The sequence below is a fragment of the Phalacrocorax carbo genome, chromosome 5, assembly GCF_963921805.1.
Source record: "Phalacrocorax carbo chromosome 5, bPhaCar2.1, whole genome shotgun sequence".
Taxonomy (NCBI): Eukaryota; Metazoa; Chordata; class Aves; order Suliformes; family Phalacrocoracidae; genus Phalacrocorax; species Phalacrocorax carbo.
In genome coordinates, this window is record NC_087517.1 from 62,376,323 (window position 1) to 62,403,957 (window position 27,635).

The 27,635-nt window shown below is 41.9% G+C and overlaps 1 protein-coding gene across 6 annotated transcripts in view; it reads right to left on the reverse strand.

Annotated features, from left to right (window-relative positions):
- The window catches only part of KIAA1549L (KIAA1549 like), a 136,610-nt gene that overhangs the window by 66,940 nt on the left and 42,035 nt on the right, over window positions 1-27,635 (reverse strand). For 2 of the 6 annotated variants that reach the window (XM_064452789.1, XM_064452788.1), the window contains exons 2-5: window positions 7,173-7,505; window positions 3,719-4,333; window positions 2,216-2,328; window positions 493-712 (exon numbers count right to left, since the gene is read on the reverse strand). In XM_064452789.1, coding sequence (XP_064308859.1) covers window positions 493-712; window positions 2,216-2,328; window positions 3,719-4,333; window positions 7,173-7,505 — 1,281 coding nt within the window. Of the gene's footprint in view, window positions 1-492; window positions 713-2,215; window positions 2,329-3,718; window positions 7,146-7,172; window positions 7,506-27,635 lie in introns of those variants that run through there. The other 4 variants (XM_009514120.2, XM_064452787.1, XM_064452791.1 and 1 more) reach the window with 3 other exon arrangements.

Genomic DNA, 27,635 nt, shown 5'->3' on the forward strand with positions numbered 1-27,635 from the left:
ACTGGGTAACTGCAGTAAGTATGTGCATATAAATGTAAGCACACACATAAGAAATCTTTTTACAACTGAATATGTTGTTTTACAGCACTCTCTGCCCCCTCATAGCTTCTACTGTTCTGCTGCACTGCGACTGCTCTGCACTGATGCTTGCTACAGTACAGAGGGGTTTCACCCTCGGTCAGACAGCTGGGACCTAAGTCAAATCCAATGGGTCCAGCCAGAGCAATATATAAATATATCATATAGTCATGTTTCTCATCTGATTGTCCTCAGAAGAAATGCACAGGTTACTGCACACAGGACAGAGATGTACACACCAGCTGTCCTGCTTGTGCCAGGAGCATCAACACGTGAAACCAAAGCAGAGCTTGTCCTGCTGCTGCCGCGGAGAGCAGGGGCGGAGGCAGGACAGCAAAAGGGAGGAGGACCATCGTCCCTGCGCACTGAACCACTAACCCACACACAACCCCGGGGCGGGCAGACCTCGCTCACCTGTTTTCAGCTGGAAGTGGTAAGCAGGAAGGGGCTTCCACGGCAAGGCCAGGGCTGCCACGGACTGGAGATGTGGTACATGCTGCTTTATGTCTGCTGTGGCATTGCTAATGCCGTATGCAAGAAGCCTCTCAATTACAGCAGCAGGCATAAAAACCATTCTGCCCCGTGTAACGTAGTAACCAACTGTTATGTTATTTGATTGCTCCAGGATTTCAACCTAAAACACACAGGGAAACATTTTGTTTGTTTCTGGTTTTGGGGGTTTGGTTTGTTTGTTTGTTGGCAGTTCAACCATTATTTGATGGGACTTGTCGTCTTGAATAAGCTCCCTTGCAGCGTTTTTATCCTGTAATCCCCTATAAACCCTACAGGATCAGTTAGTGTCATATCAGACACAGTATTGGCAGAACTGCTCAGGCAACTTTAGACCCAACCCATGCAAAATGTGCTCCAAATTAAAGCAGTGCAGCATTGCTACCACAGCTCACGTACCTCTAATTCACACTGGGGCTTCATTCGTGTATATACGCTGGGACATTTTACTTATGAATGTCGAAACACAGAGAATCCAGAGAACATCCATCTCGTACTTCATACCTGAAGTTCACTGCCTTTGTGCATGTGTCTGTCATTGCAGGTTTGGAGACAGATTTTTGAAAGACAAAAGCTTCCAATATTTGATTCTTCAGCCTCAACTGCCTTTTCTATACTACTTTTCCTATACTGACCCAGTTGGTTAAGCTATCACCTATGTAAGCAGAAATGACAAACCATAAGAATGAACACACTGTGAGCCAAAACATTAGTTGAGTTTTACCTCAAAATTCTGTATTTTCCAAAACGTTTAAGCCCTGGAAGTGGTCCTCCACACTAAGTTTTAGCTTGCTTTCTCTGTTAGGAAAAGGCAGCCTCTCGCAGGTTTACAGGAAGGCGGGAGAATGCGTCTGACAGTTTTCATTGCTGCTGCTGCGACTCAGGAATATACAGTTTCCAAATCGACTAACATCATCCAAACTTGCAGCACCAGAGCATGAGGACAAAAGTCAACCTGATGCCCTCTATTATGAGCAAAATTATGTAACAGCCTCGGGCTCAACACAAACCCCTGCCTAAGCGCGCAGGAACCTGTGTTGCAGAGAAGAGTGCCCCAGTGATCCACCTAAGCCTGCTCTTACACACAGCAATGCAGAGGTCTCTGCAACTTAGCTGCGAAGTGACAAACACGTCTCCCTCATTTATTTTCAATAAAATGTGCTTTCTCCCTGCTTAGGATTTTCGTCCCTGTGGACCTGTGCTTGTCAGGTACTGGGTTTTCAAGCCAGGGAACAGGCTGACAGCAGTGACACCCATTTACCAGCCCTGCTCTTGCAATTGATTCAGGCTGAGCACAGCAGCACTTGGCTGACCGTGAACCAGGATCATTCTTGAGCTGCAGGGGGAGGAGAGTTGTCAGTAGTCATTTCCCAGAACATACCAAAAAGAAAGTTGCATTTCTCCCTTCTACTTCATCAAATAACATGGCAAAAGCTTTAGAACAGTCCTTATACTTTTAGAGCTCAGAGCAGGTGCACCTGTGCCTGCTTTTCATAAGCAAAGCTCGGTGCTCCCCTCCAAGAGGCTTCCGGCACCTAGAGACATCACTGGAGCTGCAGCCAGCTGGGATTCTCTTGGTGGGAGAGCTGTTTTGGTGAGATCACGCAGGCAAGCCAAGCATGCTTACCTGAGCACTGACATTTTGGTTGAAAGCTTGTCTCAGCACTTGGTTGAGTCCTTTTCTCACGCTCTCCCTGAAGGGACTGCTGATCAGCATCCTCCTTGTGTTCAGAAACAGAACTGTGGAACAACAGAAGCCACACGTTGGTTTGAGACATTACCACACTACTGTTTGCTTTTTTACTTGTTTAATGTTGTGCTAGCTGGGTGGAGCTAGGATTTGCAGCAGCTCCAATGGGAGCATGAACTGCAGGGGCTCAGCAGCATCCCCGAGTTCCCTATTCATCCCATGCCAATAGCCCATTGTTTCCAGAGCGAGGTCTAACAAATGCAGTTTCTTTAGCGACAACAAATCTTTGCCATGCTGCTGCTCTGAGTGAGGTATGATGCCACTCCATTGCCTGCGGATGGACAGGTGCAGCATTGCCAGAGGACTGGGCTGGTGCCGCACAGGCAGGCCTTCAAAATGGACACGTGCTTCATGCCTTCATGGCCAGAGTTAAACAAAGAAATGTGTTACCCCACTGCTACAATTATTTTCCAGTTAGGAGGTGTCTGTACACTTTCTTTATTAACATTATCACTAGCTTTTCTCTTATAATTTGCAGAAAGATTTTTATAGCTACACTTAAGAACCTTCAATTACATGCTGTATACAAGCTACTTCTATCTTTAGAAATAGTTTAGGTACTCATCATACTACCGATGTAGATATTTAGCAGCTACTAAACACACATTAGGCCCACGAGCTGCTTGTTTCACTGTCCCCAGTATCACTCAGTTCTATACACGGTCATAAACCCTTTTATATAGCTATTCTTCTTTGCTGAGATCTCTAAGATTTTCTGGTGCTGCACTGTGCTACCTTAATGAGTCCATATGAAGCTTGGGCAAGGGACCTCTCCAGACCCCTTTGGTTCAGAGTTCTTACAGCTAAGAAAAAGCTGTCTGTAGAAAAACAGCTAGAGCCAGAAGAGGTACTGTTCAGACAGAAAATTCAAAATCCTCCCATTTTGAAGTGTATAACTCTAAACACTAAGCATTATTTTCAAATTTATTGTTCATATAAAGACAGAATTAGGTATTCATATGTAAACAGGGACAAAGACAGGCAGGTTACTGCACTGCCTTCTTCAGTGACAAAGCAGAAGTCTCCTTACTGTTTCCTTACTGCAAAGCAGAGACCATACCATCACGTCATACAGGGTTGTCCCTCCACACAGGTGGATCTGCTAGAACCCTGCAGTGACCCATTGAACCTCAGAGCACCTGATCTTACTACTTCATTTGACACATTCATTGCAAAATCCAAGCTACAAATAAAGCCAATGCCATCCCCTATACCAGCAACTCTGCTTTTATCTCTCTGGTTTGCTTGTGCAGCAGCCTCATCCCCAGATTAATCAGTCATGCCCCCACGTTCTTTGACACTTGAGCATACTTCCCACTCATCACCAGTTGCCCCGCATAGACAAGCAAGACCCTTTCAGCAATTTAGTGCCCCACGTACCTGTTTTAACCATAAGGTTCCTGGAGAGCCGGCAATCCAGGGGAGGAGCTGCTGTCATGTTAGCGAAAGCGGCTGCTGCCGTGGTTTCGAGAGGAGCAGAGGTGTTTTCCACTGGAGTAGGGGGAAGCCTAGTTGTTTTCGCTGATGCTGTAATAGATGTCAAAGCTGCTGTAATTGTCAGCGGATACGGAGTTGACGTTTTGGTGATTTCTGAACTTGGGAACTTCTGGGTGTCAGTTACTGCTGTTTCTATCTGCCTCGGTACATGTGCTGTGGGTGCAAGTGTGGAAGCTGTGACCACGCTACTCTTAGGGGTTATAAGCATAGCTGTCACGTCCATGGGTGATGCAGTTGTGTTTCTTGTTGCAAAAGGAAAATCTGTATGTGTTCCTACTGAGCTTAGATCCGATGCCAATTTTGTGGCAGTGTTATTTTTTGTTAGTGTCAGTATTGGTGTGCTTAAAGCCATCACAGATGGCAAAGCTGTGTTTTCAGTGCCGAGAGAAAAGAAGGAAGAGGCTGGCACTGGTGAAGCTGAAGATGATTTTCTTGTTAGTGGGTTTGCTTCTGAAGTTCCTACTGTAGGTATTGCACCAGAAGATACTCCAGATAACACTGTAATGACAGAATGGGTAAAGTTGGTTGTTGACAAAAAAGGAGAAGGTAGTGGTGTTGGTGATGCATGGACAGAAGTTATGATGACTGACTGCAGAGCACTGGTGGTAGGGGTTTGCAAGGGGATACCCTTGGTAGTTTTATTAGATATATTACTGGGAACTAGACTATCTCTTGTAGCGCTTGTGTCCCACTCCTCCACACTAAGTGTAGCTGGATTTCTATCAGCTGTAACCAAATAACCAGAGGCCTCTAATTGGTCATCTGCAAATTCTGGCAAATTTCCAGAACTGATGTCATCTTCTGTAATAAAACTAAGCAAGAGAGTTGAGCTAGAAGGCTTGGTTATGGGAAAAGGGGACTCAGCTGGCAGTATGCTGTGGATGGCACCATTTTTAGAGCTGCCCAAAAAAGTCACGTTGTCGGTAAGCTGAAAAGCCAACCTTGGTGTTGTCTCTAAGGTTTCTGTCAGTAAAGTAATCTTTCCAGCATCAGTTGTTTGTGACGCTAGAGAGCTAGGGAAAGCACCTGTAACAGGAGGCACATGTAAACGGAGAGGCGCTTCATAGCGTATACTGATATCAATGTCTCCCAACAGTGGAGAAATTAGCACTGTTTGCAGCTGTGCTTCCATGGTTTTTTTGCAGGGAGTCAGACACTGTCAAAGTGGGAGCAAGGGACGAATACTGAACAGGAGATGTTTTCAGTGCAAAGGCATCTACATCAAATTCTGGAAAACTATTCGACTTCATTCCAGCAAAGGGTAAATTAAAAAAATTTTCACTAAAATTTACATATGTATCGTTTGCTGAAGGGGTGGAGAAGGGTAACTGCTTATTTGTATTAATTTTCTTTTGCAGACTTGAAACTACTGAGGATGGTACATGGTACTCGGTTTCCAATGTAAAAGTACTTGAAGGAACTTCTCTTATTGCTGTTTTGACTGAAGTTTTTACTGAAGGAATACGAATGCCAGCTGAAGACAGCAATGCTGTATTGGTCCATGTAGAAGCTGAAGCTGCAGCTCCAGGAGAGCTGACAGGATCTAAACTGCTTTCAGAGTCCGCACTCAAAACCCCAGAAAAGCTGTAGCTGTCCATCACTGTTGTCATGGAAACCAGTGATGGCTGCACACCCCACGCTGGAGGCACAACAAAGGCAAGATGCTTTCTATCAACCTAGTGTGAAGTCTGACCTGAGGTAAAATGATTTCAAGCTCTTGGAAGTGAATATTCTGCATGTGGGGTCACAACAGTGGGTAATCTCATATTTCTGTCTTTATTTGCAGTTATGTCTGGACCTTGTACAGCACCAGGTGGAAGATGTGCAGTCACAAAGATACTAGTAGCAGATGTATTTGTGATAGATTCAGGTTTTGAAAGGCCTGTAGTGGAAGTAATTAACAGCACTGCAGCTAGATCAGGACTAGTCATGTCTGTTTCCAAAACAGTGCCTAGTATCTTTGATCCTCTGGGGAGTTTACTGGTTTGGATATCTGGAGAAACTTTGGAAAGCCGAGATCCATAAGGTGGAACATTATCAGTGTTAAAGTTCGTGGACATCTTTGTTGCCAGCCCTCTTGTGAAAGGCTGTTGAGCTGTTCTTGCTGCAGGAAAGCCACCAGAAGTTGGGAGAGTACGTGCAGAAGCAGCTGGCAATCGCACGCTGTTTGCCTGGTAAGCTCCATCAGTCAGGTCTTCTGCAGAAGTCTGATTCAGAGCCACCACCGAGTGCTGCGAGGAAACAGTCAAAGGGATTTACAAAGCATGCTCATCAGCTCCTGCTGCACTGGGACTGTTTGTGCGTGCTGTCCTAGTAAAGGTGTCATTTGTCTCACTTAGCAAGGGAGACCTTGTGCTTGTTGAAGAGGAGCACGTTGTGTTTCTAAAGAGAGAATCTGTTTCACTTCTGAATGCTCGTACTGGCAGCACTGCATTGTGAGTGTGCTTTGCATCTGGAATAAGTGATTTTGGCAATGAAAGGGAAGACGTGCTCTCTGTTGAGCTGGAGGCCTCAGCCAGGCTCTTGGAATCTGATGACATGAAAGGTGCACTGGTAAAGGCTGTAGTGCAATTAGTCAGTGCTGTGGAAGACTAAGGATGACTCATTTGGGGTATTAGATGTGGAGAACCCACAGGATGGAAGACTGATGTAGGAATCTCTGCTTTATCCTGAAAATTTGGTGATGCCAAAGGAGTGATATCACTGTTTCTGTCAGTCAGCACTACCTTAAATTGGCTGACTGGTTTTACTCCAGTAGACGACACATTACACATACCCTCATTAGGAAACCATGACAGGCTTCTGGAAGTTACTGGCAGGAAATACTGATACGTTTTTGACACAGGAATATTAGAGTATACAGACAAAAAAGAGGTCCTTTCTGAAGGAGACCCTTTTCCCATTATTTCTGTGGAATGCACTGCTGTTGATCCAAAGAGATTGAAAGGCACCATACCCATAAATAACTCAGGACCATTTCTGTGATTCACCGTACTGGAATGTACTACAGTGGCTGTGCTTAGAGGACTACTTCTGCTTTCACTAACCTGTGAGCTGGCTGAATCTGCGCTGAAGAAACCTTCAAGATCTGCAGACAAATGCACTTTGATGGGGAGTACAGCTGGTTTAGAAAAGTTAATGGTATGAGGTGACTGAATTACCAATGAGGAGAATGATGGTGATGGAACAGCAGCAAGCATGTCTGATCCTGATGTGATTTTTCCTTTTGAAATGGAGGGTGTTTCTAATGGTATTAGCTGAAATAGCACAGCTGTACTTGAATGTGTCACTGATGGTATAGTGGACAATGTGGCAAACATATCAAGTTGAGGCAAACCTGATACAGCAGCTGTTTCGTCTGCATCTTGAGATGATGACCGCAGAGGCAACTCAGCTGAAACTTCAGCAGGTTCCTGGGATGCGCTGTTCCCACTGCCTTGATAAAGGGTGGACGACAGATGAGTTTGATCTGAAGCCCTGGTACGTGTGCCAGTCAGTGTTGTTTTTATCATCTGAAGCAAGTTTGCATTCTCTAAAGTCTGTCCCATAGAAATATCAGCTACTGAGGAAGTCTTAGTTTCTGTGGAAGGCCATGTTGGTGATAGTATAGATCTCCAATTAGGAAAAGATCCCGTAGAGGGAGCAACATTGATATGCTGTTGCCTGATACCTGTAAAAATAATAAGTAAAATGAGTATATTCTTCCCCAAGAGGAATAGAAATTGTTGTCTTATTGCAAAAAATCAAAACACAAAATGCATTATGTTTACTAAAATTTGTGAACTTTTACTTGTATTCAAAGGGCATAAAAATTCAGAGAAAGTATTAAAAAAATCCAAAACACCACAAAAAAAAACAGTGAAAAGTACAACGTGACGGGTTATAAACCCCTCAAGTCATTTCATCTGCCAGAAGAATAAGGAAAGCTTCCTAGACCATATTATTTCAAAATACTACTTTTAACTAGGATGGTTGAACATACTAAAAGACACCTACTTAGGCTTGGGACAATTCTTGAGGTTATCATCAGTCACCCTGTGTCAAAATATTACGTGAGAAGATGGGTTTAGAAGCAGTGTAGAAAGGGAATAGATTTTGACAACCAGGCTTCACTGGCTTGGCATGCAGTCTGACATGGGAATAGAGTCAGCATTGGCTGGGTTCCTGTAGGATGCATCTGGAGGTGCTCATCTTGCCAGTTCTAATAATGCATGCAATTATAGACACAAAAGGAAGAAAATAAAACAAGGATGAACATGGGGAAAGGGGGGTAAGATCCAAAACAAATTAGGAAATTAAACTCCTTTTTTGATACGTGCAGATGTACAACACAGCATCTCAAACACCAGTTTACTCTACATTCAACACCATAACGTTCCTAGGCTTTGTTTTCTTAAAATGATTACAGTTATTCTAAAATTGTAGCATGGGAAACCTCACATTCCTACCAATTTAAAGATTAAGATTCACTCAAGAGTAAAATTTAAGGGTTTTTTTCCTCCCCTCCTCCTCCCCTCAAGATAATAGATCAAAACTCAGTACTGGCACTCGCTACCATGCCAAGCTGTGCCCCTTGCATAGCTAAACAGAGCACAATACAGAGCCAGTCCCTGCCCTCCAACTCCTGCGCATCTGGATCAGACAGAGGATGCCAACCTTCACCGCACCCGTAATGGCATGGAAGTGTAAGGAGCAGCAGACCTTGAGATACATGGTTATAAAACAGGCTGGACATCAGTTCCTGCCACCAACGAACGCAATGGTCAACAGAGCCAAGGACCAAAGGGGATCAGCCCGCACAAACAGGAGCCGGCAGCAGAACACCACACAGCGCAAGAGAGGAAAATGGGTCATGCGGCTCCTATTTAAAGCTAAGTTTTTTTCTTTGATGCCCTTGTGCTACACCACCCATCATCCATATGTGCAGGCCAAAGCAGCTGATTAGACTAGCTCCTTCAGGCTCCTGTGTGCATTTAACAGGAGCATGCTGGAATTATGTTCAGTGTGGCATTTTCACTCTATAAACAAAAACAACCCCAAACAAATAGAACACAAATCTTCCCTTTTATCACTGTATTTAAGAGCTTTATTAAGTCATGGTGAAGAATCTTTCCTCCAGTGAAATGCAAGAATGAATACAGAATCCCAAAAGAAGCTGTTCTAGGGGAGAAGCTCCAGGATGGGTAACAGAACAGAGCTCTGCCTTTCTAGCAACTAAAAAAGTTCCCAGACCTTTCTTCTAATAAGGGCTAACTTAGACACTAGCATTTTGGAGAAAAGCAAAGGTCTACACAGGGCTACCTACAGCAACAAGACATAAGCGGGCCAAGGGGAAACCCAGCCAGCCTTTATGAAGCTGCACCAGATGATCAGCAGTCTGGGAAGGAGGCTATAGAGTCCACCAGGGAACCTGACCCACCACCAGGAGAGGTTTGCAGCACTATAGTAATGCTTTTGTGTTTGTGCTGTGGCTGCTGATGTGTCACCGGGGGACCGGAGACCTAAATGACTGGTGTGGCCTGATTTCTGATATTCTACATGCTCCACCATGTGTTGGGGGGCATACTGTGATTTATACTGTGTTTTGGTGGCTTTCCCTTCCCCGTTACAGTCAGGCAGCTTTTTAACAGAAGGTAGGAAAGAAGATGACATGGATGGATAAATTACATAAAATGGATTCAAACATATACTTGAAATTAAGAACTAGATGATGTGCTTCACCAAATCAGGCCTTAGGCAACCCACAGTTTAAATATCTCTGAGATCATCTCAGCTGATGAAGTCATCATTACCTGATCTGTTACACTTCAAACTGTCTTGTTTCACCTCTGAACTGAAAGGCCATACTGAAAAGTGAATGCAAAGTCTTCACATGGGATTTCATCTAGCACTTAGCAAACACGAGTCCTAAAGGGGAATTAAACAAGTCAATGTTTTCTTGCTTTCTAACATAGCAAAATCTGTCAACATCAATCCACACACAGTCTGCACCAGTCCTCATATCTTTCTTCACACTTTGGTTTAATGAGAACGATTACAAGCAGAGAGACAATATAAACCTGCAAAAAGTGTTGAATTGATGTTACCACATTTTGACAAGTAAAAGGAAAGCTCAAATAATGCAAAGAAGATAAAACACTGAACAAAAATGTCTGCTAACCACTGCTTAATGCTAGTCCTTCAGTTCTTGTGTCTTCCATTCCATGCCAACTGGCAACTTTCCTGTTTACATCTGTTAATGAAGTAAAGCTCTTGAGCTACTGAAGGTTTAAAAAATTTATACAATATCCTGCAACCAATATACAATGCTGGCATTCCACTGCAGCAAATTTTCTTTGATTCTATCTTTATGTAAAGATACTGACCATCTGTATCTATTTCAAACTTCTACCATAAATTCAACATCCTGGTAGTGACTGGATGCAGCATGCAGAAGGCGAAACTGTTTTCCCAGTACATGGAGTTTAAACTGAAATACATACTCTGTACTTGACGATTGGTAGGGTGATACCAAAAACTACAGATTCTTATCAAATACTGTGCAAACAAAGACAGTATCATGGAAAAAGGGCAGACATGGGAAAATATTTCACTTCTACATCTATCATCAGCTGAAAAAACTTGATGAAGGAAGAGACAACCAATCCAAACCAACATGAAAGTTACAATGAGAGCTCCATCCTGCATGCATTGTGCACCAAGCCATTGCTTGTATATACCAGTAACTGTTTCTCACGTCTCAGGACTACCTGTTATTCTTTCGTACTTTAGGCTATTGACTAACTGTCACCTCTACCAATCCTAAAACCCATTTAGCAGTAACCTCATTACAACAACCATCATTGATTTGGAATCTTTGTATTTGCAATAATGAGAAACACCTCCAATATGCCACTGCAGGAAGTTAAAAATTGATAGTTTAGAGAAAATCACTGCTTTATCATTTCTGAGCCCTTTTGTGCACACCTAAAGGAGTAACAGGGACCAAAGAAGAGCACAAAGGTGACCAAGAGGCAGACCAACATCTCCTCCCACCCCCCTCTACTAAAGTAAAGGGGCTAGCAATGGGGAGCACATTAGCATATACAACCTGTGCCTGTCCAAAGGTTGAAGATGATGCGTATGTCTAAGATTTGACAGCAAATAAGGATGATGAAGTTACACACCTCTGGAGCAAGAAGTCTGTTATTGTCTAATTTCTGCCCCTGAGGAAACACAGTTGCATATTATTCTTTACACAGGTTTGGTTATTTCTAGTGAGACAATTAGTTGGTAAGCAAATTTCCCCTGGTCAATTAAAATGCCTATTTGCCATGCTCATAAAATCTATATTTCATAGAATATCTCAAGTTGGAAGGAACCCACAAGGATCGTTGAGTTCAACTCCCTGTTCCTCGCAGAACCAACTAAAACTGAACCATAGACTAAGAAAGTCATCCAGACACCCTTTGAACTCTGACAGGCTCAACACCATGACCGCTCCCCTGGGGAGCCTGCTCCAGTGACCGAGGACCCTCTCAGTGAAAAGCCTTTTCCTAATGTCCAATCTGAACTTCCCCTGACACAGCTTCATTCCATTTTCTCGTGTCCTATTGGTGGTCGGATAGAGGAGATCAGCACCTCCCCCTCTCCCACCCCAAGGAAGTTGTAGACTGTGATGAGGTCAACCCTCAGCCTCCTCTTCTCCAGCTGAAGGAGAAAAGTAACCTCAGCCACTCCTTGTAAGTCTTGCCCTCGAGGACTTTCACCATCTTGGTTGCCCTCCTCTGGACACACTTATAGCTTGACATCCTTCTTACCCTGAGGTGTCCAAAACCACACACAGTACTTGAGGTGGGGCCACACCAGTGCAGTATATGAAGAGATGAAATTGCTTATCTGCGCTGCTGATATTTCAAACCATGTTCCTGTTTGCTTTATGCCATAGTAAGGCAAATATCTCTAACAAGCAACGTGAGCATTCTGTGGATGCCACAGCACGTACTCGCTCGTCTGCCCATCGGCAGTCAACCAGCAAGAGAGGCAGCCACGGAGAAGCCTGTCGGACCCCCACAGAAGAGCTTCTCTCAGGACAGATGAGTATCTGTCAACATGCTCACAAAATGAATTCAGCTCCAACTGCATTAAAAAAAAAAGTCAGGATTCAAACATTTCCCTCCACAAAAAGGCTAAAAAAAAGTTTGAGAACCTCAGCTGAATACCAGTCTTTAACTCTACCGAAGGACACAAGATGACTATCCAGAGCGTCCCCTCACACTGTCAGGGCAGACGAGAAATACTGCTTTGCCACTTTTGAGCCATTATGAAAGATCAACTCAAAGGTATCTTCAACCACAGAAGATTTCTGTTGTCATGACTTCTGTTTTGTTAATCAAATCATCTGGGTTAGTAACATTTAAGAGTGAAGCTGACAAAAAGGGCACATGAAGATTTTATTGTATGACTAAGACATCTTCCCATTATATGTCAGGTATATATCTTTTCATAACCTTCAGCACCTTGAAGACAGGATTTCAATTTTCAAATTATTTTGCTTTCATTAATAATTTCTAGAGACAAAAAATATGACTAAAAATAATTCAAAACTTCTATTAACTATTGTAAAGTCTAAAGTTTAATAATACAATAGTATCTATATAAGAGTAACTATAGCCATCTAAAGGACAGTGGAAATCCAAACATTAAATTACATAAGCAATCTGGATTTTATACAGGCCTAAATCAACCAGCCCTAGAGCAAAGCTATTCCAAAGCTAGTTTAAAAAAAAACACAAAACCAACACCCTGCCCACCCGCAACCCCACAGTTACTTACAAGCATACATAAAATAACAGACTACTTATCTTGTAAGTACTGTTGAAAGACACCATTTGCTACTCTACCCCAGTCTACCCAGTAATAGCACTATCCTAGGGCTGCACAACCTCTTACAAACAATGCCGCTATTATATGAAAAATCCTTTTTAATTTTTTTTCTTCTCACAAGTATGAAGTTTCCTGCTTATTATTGTCTCACCATGAGACTGAGTAATCAGAGGTCAGATGCGACTGATACGGGATACGATAGGGAAATAAGCAGAAATAGAATCTCTGCTACAGCAGTGGAAAAAGGCACCACCCTACCCGAAGGGTTATACAATTTACTTCTGCTGTTGAAGGATATTAAGCCTACAGAATATGAAGTTAGCATCAACATGCATGTTATCTGAGCCACTTCAGAGTTTCCTATAATGTCTTTTTTTATTATTCCTTAAAAGTTTACAATTGGAAAAATGTCATAAGGAATGCCAACTTCACAGGTCAGGGGATATGAAATACGCTACCAATAAGAGAGACAAATGCTCAGCAAAGTGTATATAAAAATAGCTATGTTGCATACCAAAATTTTACTGTTACTGCGCAGACTGGTAAGACTTAATCAGGCCTTCAAACTGTCTGTTATTCCAGCCTTAGATTGGTGAAATTACATCACAGCATATGCGTCCCATACATCTCACCTTTGGCACCATTCCACAGAGACATCTGCGGCTTAATTTCACACCTTTTGCATAACATTTAACCTGTAAGTGACTTCTAGCCATGACCAAAAGCCTACCTACGAATACACGTACTGAGCCCTGATGCGCACACCCTGAGCCGCGCCTGTTGCTGCGGCCGGTGTGGTCTGGGTTAGCCCTCAGGCGGACCTGCCCAGAGGGATCGCCAGGCTCAGTCAGTGCACTGGAAGGGAGAGCATGCTAATACATACATTTTTGGCAGCTGCTAACTGACAGCTGCTACGGCAGGAATGGATGGTGGAGAGGTGAAGAAAACAGCTTCCTTGGGATTGCAGTAGCTTTCTCAGAAGAATAAAGGTAAATAAACCAGCAAAATAAATCCTATTCTGTGACCTCCTTAAGACCAATTTCTTTACGCAGCTTCTGGGAAAAGTTTACAGCAACTCAACAGACTAATTCTCACATTTGTTTCAGTTGTAACTTTTCCCAAATCAGATACTGACTTTCCAAACCCAAAATTCTGACCTGCAGGATTAAAACTCTTCTTCCCAGCACCTGAGGTGGTTCACATCCTAGCCTCTATTTACCTGTAATGGTCAACAGCTACAAGAGCCAGTCATTAAAAACAAGCACTGTCTCCTGTCAAAAAAAGCCCTCGTCTAAGATCACTGGGAAAATGATACCTGAAAACTATTCATTTATTTTTGACAAGCAGGAAGAATATTCCATCCCCCTGCCACCAAAATCCTGTTTAAACAAAACAGGTTGTCAGTGAGAAAAACTGTATGAGGAGGTACCATATCGCACAAAGTTTTCTTCTCAACAAAAACAGGTCTGAACTCCATAACAAATAAGAGAATAATGTTTGGACACTGTATTCGGTCATCTCAATTACATGGCCATAGTTTTGCTCACATGAAAAGTCAGTGCAGCACTCTGTAAGAGCATTTGTGCACCTTCCCCTCTTCCACACACAGATTTCCCTTTGGGTACCAAAGGGAATGCACCAGCAGTAAATCTTTGCATCAAAGGCAACTTTTTAGCGATGAAATTAAAATATAGGGCTGCAATGAAAATGTACTCCTCTCCCACTTTTAACATGTCCTGCCTTCATTGCTTACACAGCCCAAATATAAGTTGGCTGGGATTCGGGAGAGCAGCGCCAAGCCTGCAAATGCTTCACGGCTGTCATCAATATTGCTTCAGGAACCGACAGACTGGTGTGACTTGTACCAAGTGCCAGCCTTGCCCGGGGGTGAAACACGTCTCCTTGGGCACACAGGCAGCAATGCTGGGATGCTCTAATCGTGTCCAGCAAGCGGGGATGGAGGTGAACAGCAGTACAAGAGACAATAGATTAGCCAGGGTAAAATAACACGCTCCTGTCGTCGAGAAAACAGTTCTGCCACCAGCAATTCCAGCTGCATCATCTACATGTTGTATTCACAGAGCAGATGTTCAGATGGCTCATTAGGAAATGCAGGAAAGAGCATGGCAAAGGAGGATTTCATCACCACGCAGTGCTGCAGGATGATTGCACATAATCATATAGAAACCAGAATGTGCTATAGGGGCTATTGTCCTTGCTCCTGCTGAATGTACCTGTTACTATTTCTGCTTGAGTTTATCAGATTACTCACAGTATAAGTGAATAAATGACAAATATATTTATTATTTTTATTGCTTATTTGGCAACACTTTTAGGATCAATGCTTTTGTGAGCCTGGCAGCCTGCTTTAGCACTCTGCTTATCCATTTATTTGTAAACACATATTTCTACAAACTTTTGTAAAGAAACTGTGGTTTTTTCAGGGAAGTTTATACAGACTCCTGTAGCATCAGCAAAATAAGTGATTTAACGAACAACATCGCAAAACAATTCAAGGTCATTTGGGAATGTGCAATACCAAAGCTGTCAGTTCTCATAATTTTACCTTAAGTCTTAAAATATTTGAGAGGCTTTTTAATAATAAAATAAAAACCAAAACAAAAACACAACACCAAAAAAACACATACCCAAAAAACTAAAAAAAGTCCCTTACATGAAACAGACTCTCCTACTATTTCAGATTTCATATTTTATATGAAAATTCTGAATTCTTGTGGCTGTTGGATGAAAGAAAATTAAAACATTTAAACACCTCATGATTTTTAAACAAATCACATTTTTAGGGCTTTTATTTCTGGAGTTAGGACAGACTGTAAGGGTGGTACCAAATTCTGAATGAGCATGAGAACAGTTTTGGGGCTAAACTCTGATCTGCTTAGACTCTTTGGGAGTTAGGCAGCAAAGTACAGGAAATGTGGACTCAGCTTAGTTTTTCCACTAGTAGCTACAAGTCAGTGATAGTCCAGCTTTCTCACTATGTGCAGTAAAAGTGCATTTTCTTAACCACAAGGTACCCCTTTTATTAAAGCTTTCAGAGTTTAAACTCCCCTGCAAACTCAAATACAAGAGGATACTGAAGAGAATCCCTGCTAAAAGCCATGCAGATTATTCTACAAAGCAAAAATCAAATATTGTCTCTACAACTTTTTTAAAGAAAAAACAGTGCTTTCAAAAGGTTGAACTGAGCACTGAATTGCATAATACAATATATTTTGACATGCTGGTTGGGTAATTGTGAATGTTCCCTTGAGCCATAAAGCTTTCTGCTCACCAAACCAAGTACATCTTCAAGGAAATCTTTTCAGCACACGACATTTGAGGCTGTAACCCGTGAGTGAAGACGACCCTCTGGACTACACTCTGCCAGCACTAGGATGGGGACTCACTTCATCCACTGCAGCGGCAGCAGCTTCTTCCACCCTGCCTGAAACTCAGCTCCTCCGCGGGACAGGAGACACCTGCGTCGGGGCTTCAGCAGAAGCCTAGGGCACCAGAACACTGGCGTGCGGGTGCGCACCCCTCAGGCGCTGCGGGGTGCAGGAGCCTCCAGCAGAGACGGCAAGAAGCAGGTTGGCGGCATGAGCATCTTTAGCCACTGCTACTGTTAACTGGGCGCGTGAGTATTACTCCTCTGAGTGCTGCCTGTTTTACAGACAAGCAAGCTCAGGAGCAGAGAGCTCTTGAATTACTGTACATTACATTACAGACCAAAAGCATCGGCTCTACCTGATACTTATATGTATTAGAGGCATCAGGTGCATTATGTGGCTGTAGCTAAGCAGCGTACAACCCAAATGCCTGACCCTGTGTCCAGACAATCCTAAAACGTCTCCATTTCAACTTATTTCATCCATTTCAGAGCTTTGAAATTACAGTTACTAGATGCAACACACATGCAAATGCCAAAGCCAGGCGAGGGTGAGCTCTCTGTGTTTTCCAGTGACTAGTTCAGGCCCAGACATGATGGGCAGACAGAGAGGCTGTGCCCTGGGCACCCCATGCTTGCCCCAGAGGGCATGGAGGCAGACCCTCTTTGGGGTCTACCCCAGCAAGACAACCAGGAGAGAAGTTAATCCTCTCCAAGGAGAGATACAGTCTCAGAGGTGCCACACAAAGGATCAATACAAGGACAGAGGTATCCACAATGTCTTTTGCTACTTCCAAGCTCTTTCCACTGCCTGTGGCCTCTGACTGTAATGAAGGATAAAGAGGTGAAGACCAGGAAAGAAATGTAGGTCATGCACAGAAGCATCCTCCCTTCTGTCTGCATGGCATTCAGTACTGCCCCACTGAAAATGCTTTCAAAGTATGAAAGTCACTGCTCTTAAAAACAAATTTTAAAAAAAGCCAAACAATCTCTTGTTCATTTTTAGATAGAAAAAAGTCCTTGTCACACTGAAGAGTGTCTGAAAAGACCATTCGACATTTGGAGTAAATAACGAACCTTTTTTTTAAAAAAAAATGCAACAAAAAAATAATCAAGTCCAAATTCTGCTCACTCTTCAAGATCTGCACCAAATAACCAAAGTATCCTGGTATACAATGCAATTTCTGAATCTAAAAAAGCCCCAGAACACATGAAGGTTAAGTCAACGATTGTATAAGATCCACTACCATGAATGAGCTAACAGACAAACACTGAGTTGAAATGTGGCACATCCTTCTTTAGAGTGGACTCCTCTTTATATCAGTGAATGAGACTACAAACATAAGCTCTTGCTGAGAAAGAGTCCATGTAAAATTGATGTTTGTTTCTTGTATTAGAAAAATTATTTTCCTGAGCAGGCTTGGCAGCACTGAATGAAAGTAAGGGACAGCAGAGAGCTGCTTTTTAAGGCTTCCAGGTTTTTTTTTCTCTCCAGTTAAAAAAAGGACAGAAACTAGGAAGAAAGCCTTATACACATCATCTTAATTTGTTCTCTCTCATGTATTCACTTTTCAGAAATTATCAGTTTAAAGGCAATCCCTTTTAAAATAAGATCTTTTTGTTTGTTGGGCTTTTTTTGTGTGTTTTTTTTTTTATTCAATATTGCCCTTTGATTCCTACTTTTTACAAATGTATCAAGGGCTCTTCTCTCAAGAGGAGGGAAATCACTTTCCCATGAAGGAAACTTCCAGCTTCCAGGGAGCTGTCAGAGAGCTTCCTGAGGTCAAGTCAGGATGACAAGGCAGCGATTAAATTCTTCTTAACAACAAATCAACCTACAACTTTGCTATGACCTGCAGTGGATATTCAACATGAAGTGCAAGATACATTACAATTAAAAATTACATCTTAATGAGCTATGCATGTCAACTAGGTAATTAATTCTTAAGCTCCTTGTCTGCTCTACAGTGGATGAGGACTTGGCTATCATGCAAATGTTTAAAAATTATTTCCGTTTTCTATGACTTTCACTGTGCTTTGCACAGCTCATTAGCCTTTATTTTCAGGATCTTTTCTTCGCTGCATAGAAGTGGCAATAGCTCAAGTTTATAGCAATATGTTGCCTCATTTCACTTTCTCACCTCTTGGAAATTGCTGCAAATACTTGTCTGACAGGACACCATTACTGTCAGTAACAAAAAAAATCAGCCGCCCCCATTGACGGAGTACAAGAGGCTAAAAGCACGAAGGGGGAGTCCAGTCCCTAGTGGTAAAGAGATTAAATAACTGTCCAGTCAAATCATACTTTGCAGTCATGAACTAAAATCCAGAAGAAATGATACACAAATGCAAATATATGACATCTGCTTCTCAATCTGAAAAACAAATGGTAACATTGGCAGACTGTGGGGTTCCCAAGAATGCTGGAGAAGTACCTTAGCTCCCAGCCCAGCTGCAGGCTCCCCTAGGAGCGATGCATGCTCCGACCACCACCAGGGTGTGAGTGCCTGCATCTGCTCCTCACCAATTTCTGTGCAACAGCGATGGACCTCTCTGCATCATTTGGGAAGCCCCATCCATCATACGGAGAGCTCAGTCCCATACAGGCTGACCCCTGCACTTCTCTGACATGTTCAGATGCAAGTTATATATTCTACAGTGGTTCAGTATCTAATTTGCAGGCTTAAACATAGGAGTACAGGCATCAAATGTAGCAAACCCAAAGCTTACAAAGGCCCAAACACAGGAATAAAGCAGGTAGATGTACTTACAGACTAGCTCTCTTCTTGCATCGGCTGCCTAAACGTGAAAAATGTCAGTACTAATCAGCGATGTGGTATTAAAAAGTTGATTCTCTTCCCTAAGACAAAGGTATTGGCATTTTCTGTCAAGTAATTAGACAACAACATCTTCTCTGTGAAATGACAGGAGTCCTAAAAAAACCCAATCATATAAAAAGAGCAGTATCGTTGCTACAGGCACCACCATTTTTTAGTAATAGCTGAAATCGCTTTTAATTGTAAAACCAGTAAATAGTTAACAGTTACCAAAGTGAGCAGCTGGTTTCTCAAAAATAAGATGCACTGCCTGGAACAAAGGGCATTATCAGACAGAAAAGATGCTGCTATTTCCAGATGCTGCCTGAACAGCACTGCACCAATTGGTGGACCTCCTAATTTAAATCTCCAAAGCCCCAAACCTTTTTATAGGATTTATGATAGAAAACAATTAAAATATTCCATCTAAAAAGTTTAAAACAAATAATAAGATATATTTTCTCCTCCACAGTAGTGTGGTTTACTTGGCTATCTTCTGCTCTGCTTTAGTTCACAGGGCTCACATGCTCCATCACATTGCACCTTATAGAGTGGAAAAAATGGCTCTGGTAGGAAAGCAATTGAAAGCGCTTCCCCCTTGGGTCCCCAGCTGAAATCCGTCTTTCTAATTTCTAATTTAACTCACAACTAAACCCCAAAAAAGCCCGGCTCTGTGACCCACTTTGGGTACTGCCACGATACTTCTTGTCACTTGATTGCTGCTCTTTTTGCTAAAGTTTTGTAAGATTTTGTTCTCTAAAAATTTCTGGAAGGTGTTTTCAAAAACAGCCTCTAACCAAACTAGACTGTAATTTCTTTCCAACCACTCAGTTAATCTTTAGAGACATGCATGGTCACTTTTAACAAAAAGAGAAAGAAGATGCCCTACTCAGACAGGCTGTCCCTTTGTACGTAGACTATGCAAACATTTTGCATTTATGTAAGTACAAGTGAAGATCTGGATTTTAAAGCTCTCAGGCTAACCAGGATTTTAGGAGCATTACCACAAATGTGTCAAACACATGCACTATATAGCATTTAAGCAGGTTTTCCATTAACCTACTCTATGCTGGTTTGCTATTTAAATGACATAATTCAAATGAGATAGGGATAACTGGGGGAAACTAATGAATGCAGAGTATTTTTTAAGAAATGAAAGAAAGATGTATGAAGAGAAAATGCATGGAGGAAGAAGGTGCTAAAACTACCAGGTCATGCAGCCAATTCATTACTCCTATTATCAATTAATATTTGCTCAGGTGTCAAAATATCAGCATTAAGATCCAAGTCCCTAATACTACAGAAAGAAATCCTACCTATCTGAGGCTTTGCTCCAGGTAAGGTCAGAACTACAAGGTGAAAGCTTCTTGGCATAACCTTCCTGACAGGTGGCTTATTGCACAGATCAGAGCAGCACTTAATTCCTTAAGTCAGATTTATGCAGCTTCCAGGTACTTTTGCAACACGCGCTCTTCCTCACTGTCAAGATTTACTGGCCTGGATGCCAAGGAAATGGGGAACCACCTGCACAAACACAGCCAGAGAGGTGACACTTCACACCTAAGAGAAGAAACTTTCATTCAAAGACTGCTGTTCTTTCATCAGTCAGGACACCGTTACAGTACACTGGTGACTTCATGGATGAACCACCATTAACTAGAGCTAAAACTGTGAGTACAGTGGAGAATTAAAGTATGGATGCTGAACACATGAAAAAGAGGCGGCTCATGACACTTACACAAGCAGAAAATTTATTTTTTTTTTTCCAAATATCTGTTTGGCTCAGATACATCAACCTTGTGATTTTAAAATTCTCTCAATGAACAGTGCTGCTTCGCCACCTTCTCCTCCAGGGTCAGTCCTTTCCTGCAAGCCCCAAGAGGAACACTAGTGCAACCTGCTACCCAACAGCTCTCATGCTGCACCTACTGCAGCTCTGCCTGCTTTCATTCCCCTTCTTAATGCTTTAACGATCCCAGGTAGAAGCTTGCATCACCTGCAGAGCAAACGCAAGCCAGCACGGAAAGATAATACAGAATTAGAGCTTCATCGCCTAAAAGTTAGCCAAGGAGAAAGTCTTTTTTGCACAATGCCAAACAGGCTACCTTGAAAGAGCAAAGAACAACTGGAGGGGTGGGGATGGGGGGCCAAGACAAGTTCTGGCTTCATGATTATCTATGTCCAACACCAGTTCAGACCTCAGCAGCAGCAATGGATCCCCAAAAAACACCCAAAACAGTCCTCTGCACCTCTATAACAAGAGAATAAGGTGAGCAGCACCCTCCGGGCAGCCCCTCAACCTGCTGGAGACTCCTCTGGCCCCACAAAGAAAGGGACACCTGAGACCCTCTAGCTTGGTGCTTGGGCTAAGAGGCAGGTATTATTTTAAGTGATCTTAAACTGAAGGCAAATGCCTTATTTGCAGGAGAGGGCAGAAATAAAATTGTAAATTCTGGTCACAGCCTAAAGGTTTGTCTTGTTGACTTCCACATTAATTTCTTCATGGTTTTACTAAAACGGATTTGAATCTTAAATAAAGACTAATAATTCATTTCATTCTTCACTGACTACTGCTTTTTCATTAACAGGTGATACTTAAAACAGTACAAGGAATGTATCCAGAATCCCAATTAAAAATCTAAATGGCAACAATTTCTGCATAAATCAAAGATTTGTCATCTCAGAAATTGTAATTTCAAAGTGATAAATATGCTTGTCACATTCCCTTTCTGCAAACCACCAGGCACCACGTTTTTCATCCAAAAGCTTCTTTTATTGCAGCAATTATTTAAAACTCTGCCTAGACATACTAAAATGTTGACAATTGCAAAAATAAATTTTGACAACAGAACGCAGTGTATTACATACCTTAATAGAATCAATCACAGGATCTCAGTTTGCAGCTATCACAACGAGGCTGTGCTGCTACGAAGAAAGATGGTTGGTTGGCAGCATAAAATTTAGCCTGAAGCTAAAAAATTAATGCTACACATTTATCCCCATGATAAAGAAACAATGCTATAGAATACAGTGGATTAAAAAGGGAGCCTATACTACAGGGTGAGCCAGGATGTGTTTTTGTCCCCCTGTGTGTGACTGGTTGTGTTCCATCATGAAAGCATAACCTTCTTATTGTCTGAGTAAGGTCTTGCACAGCAGAAGAGGAAAAAAAAAGACATGAGTTGATCCAAGCTGTCAATTCAATTTATGAGAACTATTTCGATCGAAATATGGCCTGCTTTCTTCTTACTCAACTTTTTTTTAAAATAATTACATAAACACATTCCAACCTGTTGTAAGCCTAGTAAATTTAATCCCCACTGCCAGGAAACTACTGTTATCACTTGCATTTTTGTAAAGTAAGCATAAAGCTCATTTAAACTCAGGTCACTTAATACCATCTCATCACAGGAAGGGACTGAAAGTGCTAGCATTATATCTTGACTGCTGTTTTAAAGCCCACCCTTCCTAAAACAGTTGTATAAATTGGCCTTAATGGCAAATAACAATAAATACTTATCGTTTGATCTGACAGCATTTTGAACTTGCTCTGCACAGCTGCAAACAGCTGCAAGAGCAGTAAGGCAGGGATCAATCAGGCCCGCTTCAACTTCAGTAATTCCCTGCGTCTCAAATCCAGCAAGTGGCAGGATGTGCTCTTGAAAATTTGTGCATGTTATTTTTTTTAAAACCCATAAAAATAGACCAGAAATCAACCATTTTTATTTATTTTATTATTAATTTTCTTTTTTTAAGTTTTGGTCACCAGCTTTCCCAGGGACTCGAGGCTAAGGAGAAAGTCTAAATGAGGAAAATCTGAAAAAACACCCAGCAGTACATCCAGTCAGGCCAGCTGTAAAAGCAATAGAAAGTAGTACATGATACCACTACAGGCAACTTACACATTCTGGATTCCAATGAGAAATACATTAATTTTTATTTATTTGTTAAGTTCCTGGCTGTAGCTTTTCTTCCTGTAAGCCATTGTGTTAATCACCTCCATTCTCCAGGTATGACCATCACATGGAAAGAGATGGGTTAAGAAACAGTTACAAAATGTACTGTATATATACACAAGTAATCTGGGTGGCAAAAAAGTCCCCAATTTAAATATGGTACTTCAGCAGATGAAAATACAGTACGCAGACAAAATCCTGAGTAGACTACAGAGAGCAGGTTAAAATGGGAGGCACTGCACCTCTGCTCAGGCCAACTCAGGAGATCTAATTTACCAAGACAACATAATGGATGAACTGTAATTACTGTAACTGTCAATATCAAAGTCTTTGAAGTCTTTTGGCACTATCATATGAAAAAAGAAATCTTCAGGAACTTTATTTAATTGTAGATGCACATTAGTCATGCTGTCACACCGCACCTGGTATCGCACAATGCGCCTAAAGGTACGCATTTCAGTTATTTGCGAAATACCATAACAGGCTAAGTGAAAACAACATTTGGGAGGCAACAAATATCATTCAGTGGGTCACCTCAGTGTGGTGAAGGGCTCTAAGATTAAAAATAAATTAGTATATTCAGTCTTCTGTAAGAGTTCAGGCATTCTGTGCCATGCTGATTCAAGCTCCGAGCTGACCTGCCGCCAAACCACGTCTGCTGTGGGGATGTAGAGGAACAATCGCTACAACTTTTCTCAGACTCCAGCAAAATTAGTCCTTGCTGGTCTATGGGTCCTTCAGGGAAACGTGGTCTTTTTAAACAAAGACAAATAAATGCTTGGGTAAGGTTCGCACCATTGATGAGAATGACACTGCTCCCTACTTACAAGGTATAATGCCAAAAAAAAAAAAAAAGCAGAACACCATTTCGACAAACAACATGAGGATAATACCATTCCCTTAGAAAACGAGGCAGAGAAGAAATTGGTGTTCAGCAATCAATGACCTCTAGTAAATGAACTGCTGCTTGGCTACCGGCTAGCTCACAATTCAACAAGCAGGCTTGCCTGCAGACAAACCGTTTCTTTAAATAAATAAATAAAATCCACCACTGCATTTTCAGGTAGATAATTGATAATGTTTTTTTCTAGTTTTTATTATATATTAAATTTAACATATATATCTATATTAAAAAATTGCTTAGGTAAACTTAAATACAACCACCAGTTCAACATCCAGGTGAGTCATAAAGCATCATCAAGAAAGTTTCTATCTAAAATATTGATTGTCTACTTTACCTGAGCACCATTTTTTAGTAAGTATTTTAAGTCAGTTATCCAAACTTTACTTTCCTGTCGCATGCTGGTTTCTCCACTTTACCTTCTCTGCTGTCTCTAGAAGGGTTTCAGACCCAGCCTTGCATGCCGGGCATCCTAGCCAAACTGCCATTAGCCACAAGCCACACAGAGGCACAAGTCTGGACCCTGTGGGCAGCCCACCCTTACCAACCCCTCTTGCTGCAAATCACTTCTTCGCCGGGGCAAATCCCATCTCCACACTCATCTGCAATTACTGGCTTGTGAACCCATTTGTTTAGGAAGGATGTACTGAGCAGATAGAGACCTGTCCTGGGCAGTATTTTCCGTTAAGACATTTATCCTCTCCATGGGAAGAAAAAAGGTTATACAAAAGCATTACTGAATTCTGTGCTCAATCTGCTTCCCCCCTGTATTTCTAATGCACGTAAGGACCAGCCTGGAAAACAGTGACAGTGTCGTGTGACATGACAGGCTTTGCACAGTTTTAGTTTGACAGGTCAGCAATTTTAGTTAGTTAGTTAGGGCAGCATTGACAAACTTGGACTAAATTCCAGACTCAGTCATCAAAAAGCTCATTTCCCAAGCTTCTTAGCCCTAGCAATGTCCAACAATTACACAGGGGCCTGAGGACCCTCAACACCTGAAAGATAAGCCATTTCTACAAAGACAGCTAACTGTGGAATTCACGTCCCAAGAGTAAGACCCCAAATAGATGTCTTTCAGACAAATTAATTTCTAAGAAAATAAGAATATAAAACAGAGGAACCCAGAGTTAGGAATATTGCATTCCTGCAGGATTTCTTCTCACCATCCCTCTACAATGAGGTCACTAAACAGTAATTTAAAATTTTATTCATGTACATAACATTAAAGATTTATATGGCAGCTTCATCTCTAGATTCTGAAATACATAAATATATTAACACAATAGGAGGGATTTGCAGAGATTTATCATAGTTCTAGAGGCTTTGAAAGTGGTGGTTGTTTTTTTTCCCCTCCCACCAGCCTCACAATGCCCAGATGAAGAGCTGCAAATCCCAGATTCTGTCACGGGGGCTGAAGTCTTCTGGTACTTCAGAAGGAGAGAGCAGCCAAACTCCCAAGGAAAATGCCACCACGCCATGATTAAAGGCCAGGCAAGAAATACTGAAATACAGAATCTGTGGCAGAGGGTTGAGATGATGACAGCTGGAAGGCACCGAGGAGCAAAGTGACGGCATGGGAAAGGGAACACCCAGCAGTGTGAGCAGGGGATGGAGCACAACAGGCAACACATACCCGTCATCCAAAGAAAAGGCAAAGTGGGACTTCTGGTGGCATAAAGCAGGCATAAAATTAAAAAGCTTTGTTATTTGTTTTAGACTATCTCAACTCATTCAAGTCGATCTTGGTGTCTGGAAACCTGCCTCACTGATTTTGCAAGTGCAGGAATAGCAGTTACACACATATACATCATATATTCTTCAAAAGAGAGGGTCAATTCACAAGGTACTCATCAGCTCAAATGCCTGAAAATCATTTTATTAACATCTAATAAGTACTTGGCATTTATAAGCTGCCAGGCACACAGCGATCAACATTTTCATGCAGAGTATGGACATTTGCCCTCTGTGATCTGCCCTTTCAAAAATAATACTACTAAATTAAATTTTTTTTTTAATCAGAATTTATATACTGTGCTATTCTTTAAGGTTAGGACTTTTTTTTAGGGGGAAAAAATATTAGAGTACATTGCTACTTTGAGTACAAAACTGAGTATCTTTGAGAAAGGTAAATTTAATGCTGAAGTAATACCAGTTTGTGGAAACAAATACACTTTATTTCCAAGCATAAGCCAGTCTAAATGGTGCTAGAATTAAAATAAGGGCAGGAAAGAAAAAAAGGGGGTGTGATTCCAAACCAGCTGAAGCCAATAGGGAAGAGTTTTATCTTATTTTAAATAGTTCCATTAAAAAGACAGGTTTTAATTATTTAATCTATTGAAGGATTTTCATACAAAAAAATCTCACAAGGAAATATTTCCAAAAATAAAGTATTTCAAATTTTCATTTTTAGATAAAACATTCTGGTTTTACACATGCTTAGAGAGTAAGTAATCTGAATGTAAATAATATGAAGATTTAGTTAATTCAGATGTCAATCTGAATCACTTGTGAGAGGGCAGACTGACTCAAAATGGAGATGCTGAGGAATTTAATCTGAAGCAAAGCATTTTCCTCTGGTTTGGCCAGACTAAAAACAAAAGGGCCCATTACTCTAAGACACTTTGATTAGATTGTTTGCGGTCTTACAAAAAGTTGTGTATTTCTCGCTAGGTAAAGGCAATTAAAATAATCAATCTCTGAGTAGAGAACCACATTTTGCTGTAAACAGTATTTATTGAAAGGGTTGAGCGTTGGACTGTCGTTGCTGTAGGCTCTCACCTGTAGCATCAGGAATATGGAACCGAGAGACCAGCCAGGGAATAACAGGCCGTATGCACCAGTCACACCCGTGGCCAGGCTTGCAAAACATCCTGGCTTAAAACCACTTGGCATTCGTAACCAAAGCCTTGTTCTGCCCTTGGCTCAGACCCCAACACCTTCTGTGGTCCAGGGACCTGCACGGCAATGTCTTTTGTTTCCCACAATGAGGGAGGATAAAGGCTTGCCATTAGTGTCTCAAGTCAGCCCACGGACCCAACACAGTTGGAAGAAACCAGACCGTTTCCTAAGTAAATTTAAACTGCAGTGCCAGATGCTAAACATGGTAGTGAATTTGCAACAGTGATAAGAAAGAGTACTAAACATCGTTAATGGGGCAAGATATGCAGTTGATAGACCATTAGGTTAGCTCGCTATTAAATGTGAAGGTTTTGAGCGTGATCTTTTCAAACACACTGAAATGCATCAGTCCAAGTTAAACAAATCGCTAGGGCTGCTACCACTGCCGGGGCCATAATGAAACCCCAGACACCCAAAGACGTGACACACATACCGCTACGTAACATGCTGCAGGAGGCCCAGCTTCGGGACCATCCACTTCAAATCCCCAAGCCTGCCAGCAGCATCCCGTGCCGTGGCCAAACGCCCTCCAGCAGCCGCCGCTGGCCGCCCAGCCTCGGGTTAACGGAAGCACCGACGGCGAGCGCTCTCCTACCTCTCCATCGGAGAAGGTACTCGCTACGCTTGGCCGTGCTTGCTAACTGCAACACAAACAAGCCCAACCTTTGATCCTCTCATGGCAACAGCTTCCAGCAAATAATGTGCAAATTGCCTAATTGTTATAAATGGAGTTTATGTTGACTCCTAAATAGACTCACAGAGGGGAAATTACATATTTCTATACATAATCTCTCTACCTTGGATGCTCATTTCAGATACAATTTGTTAAAAAACCCACAGACTATCAAAACAGATATGCTTGTACATCTGAAATAAAAGCAGATCGTTCCTAGAGAAGGGTTAGACTGAGAGAAAACAAATATTTTCTTCTGACAGTAATGGAACAACATTGCTGCATTTCCAATGAGACTGA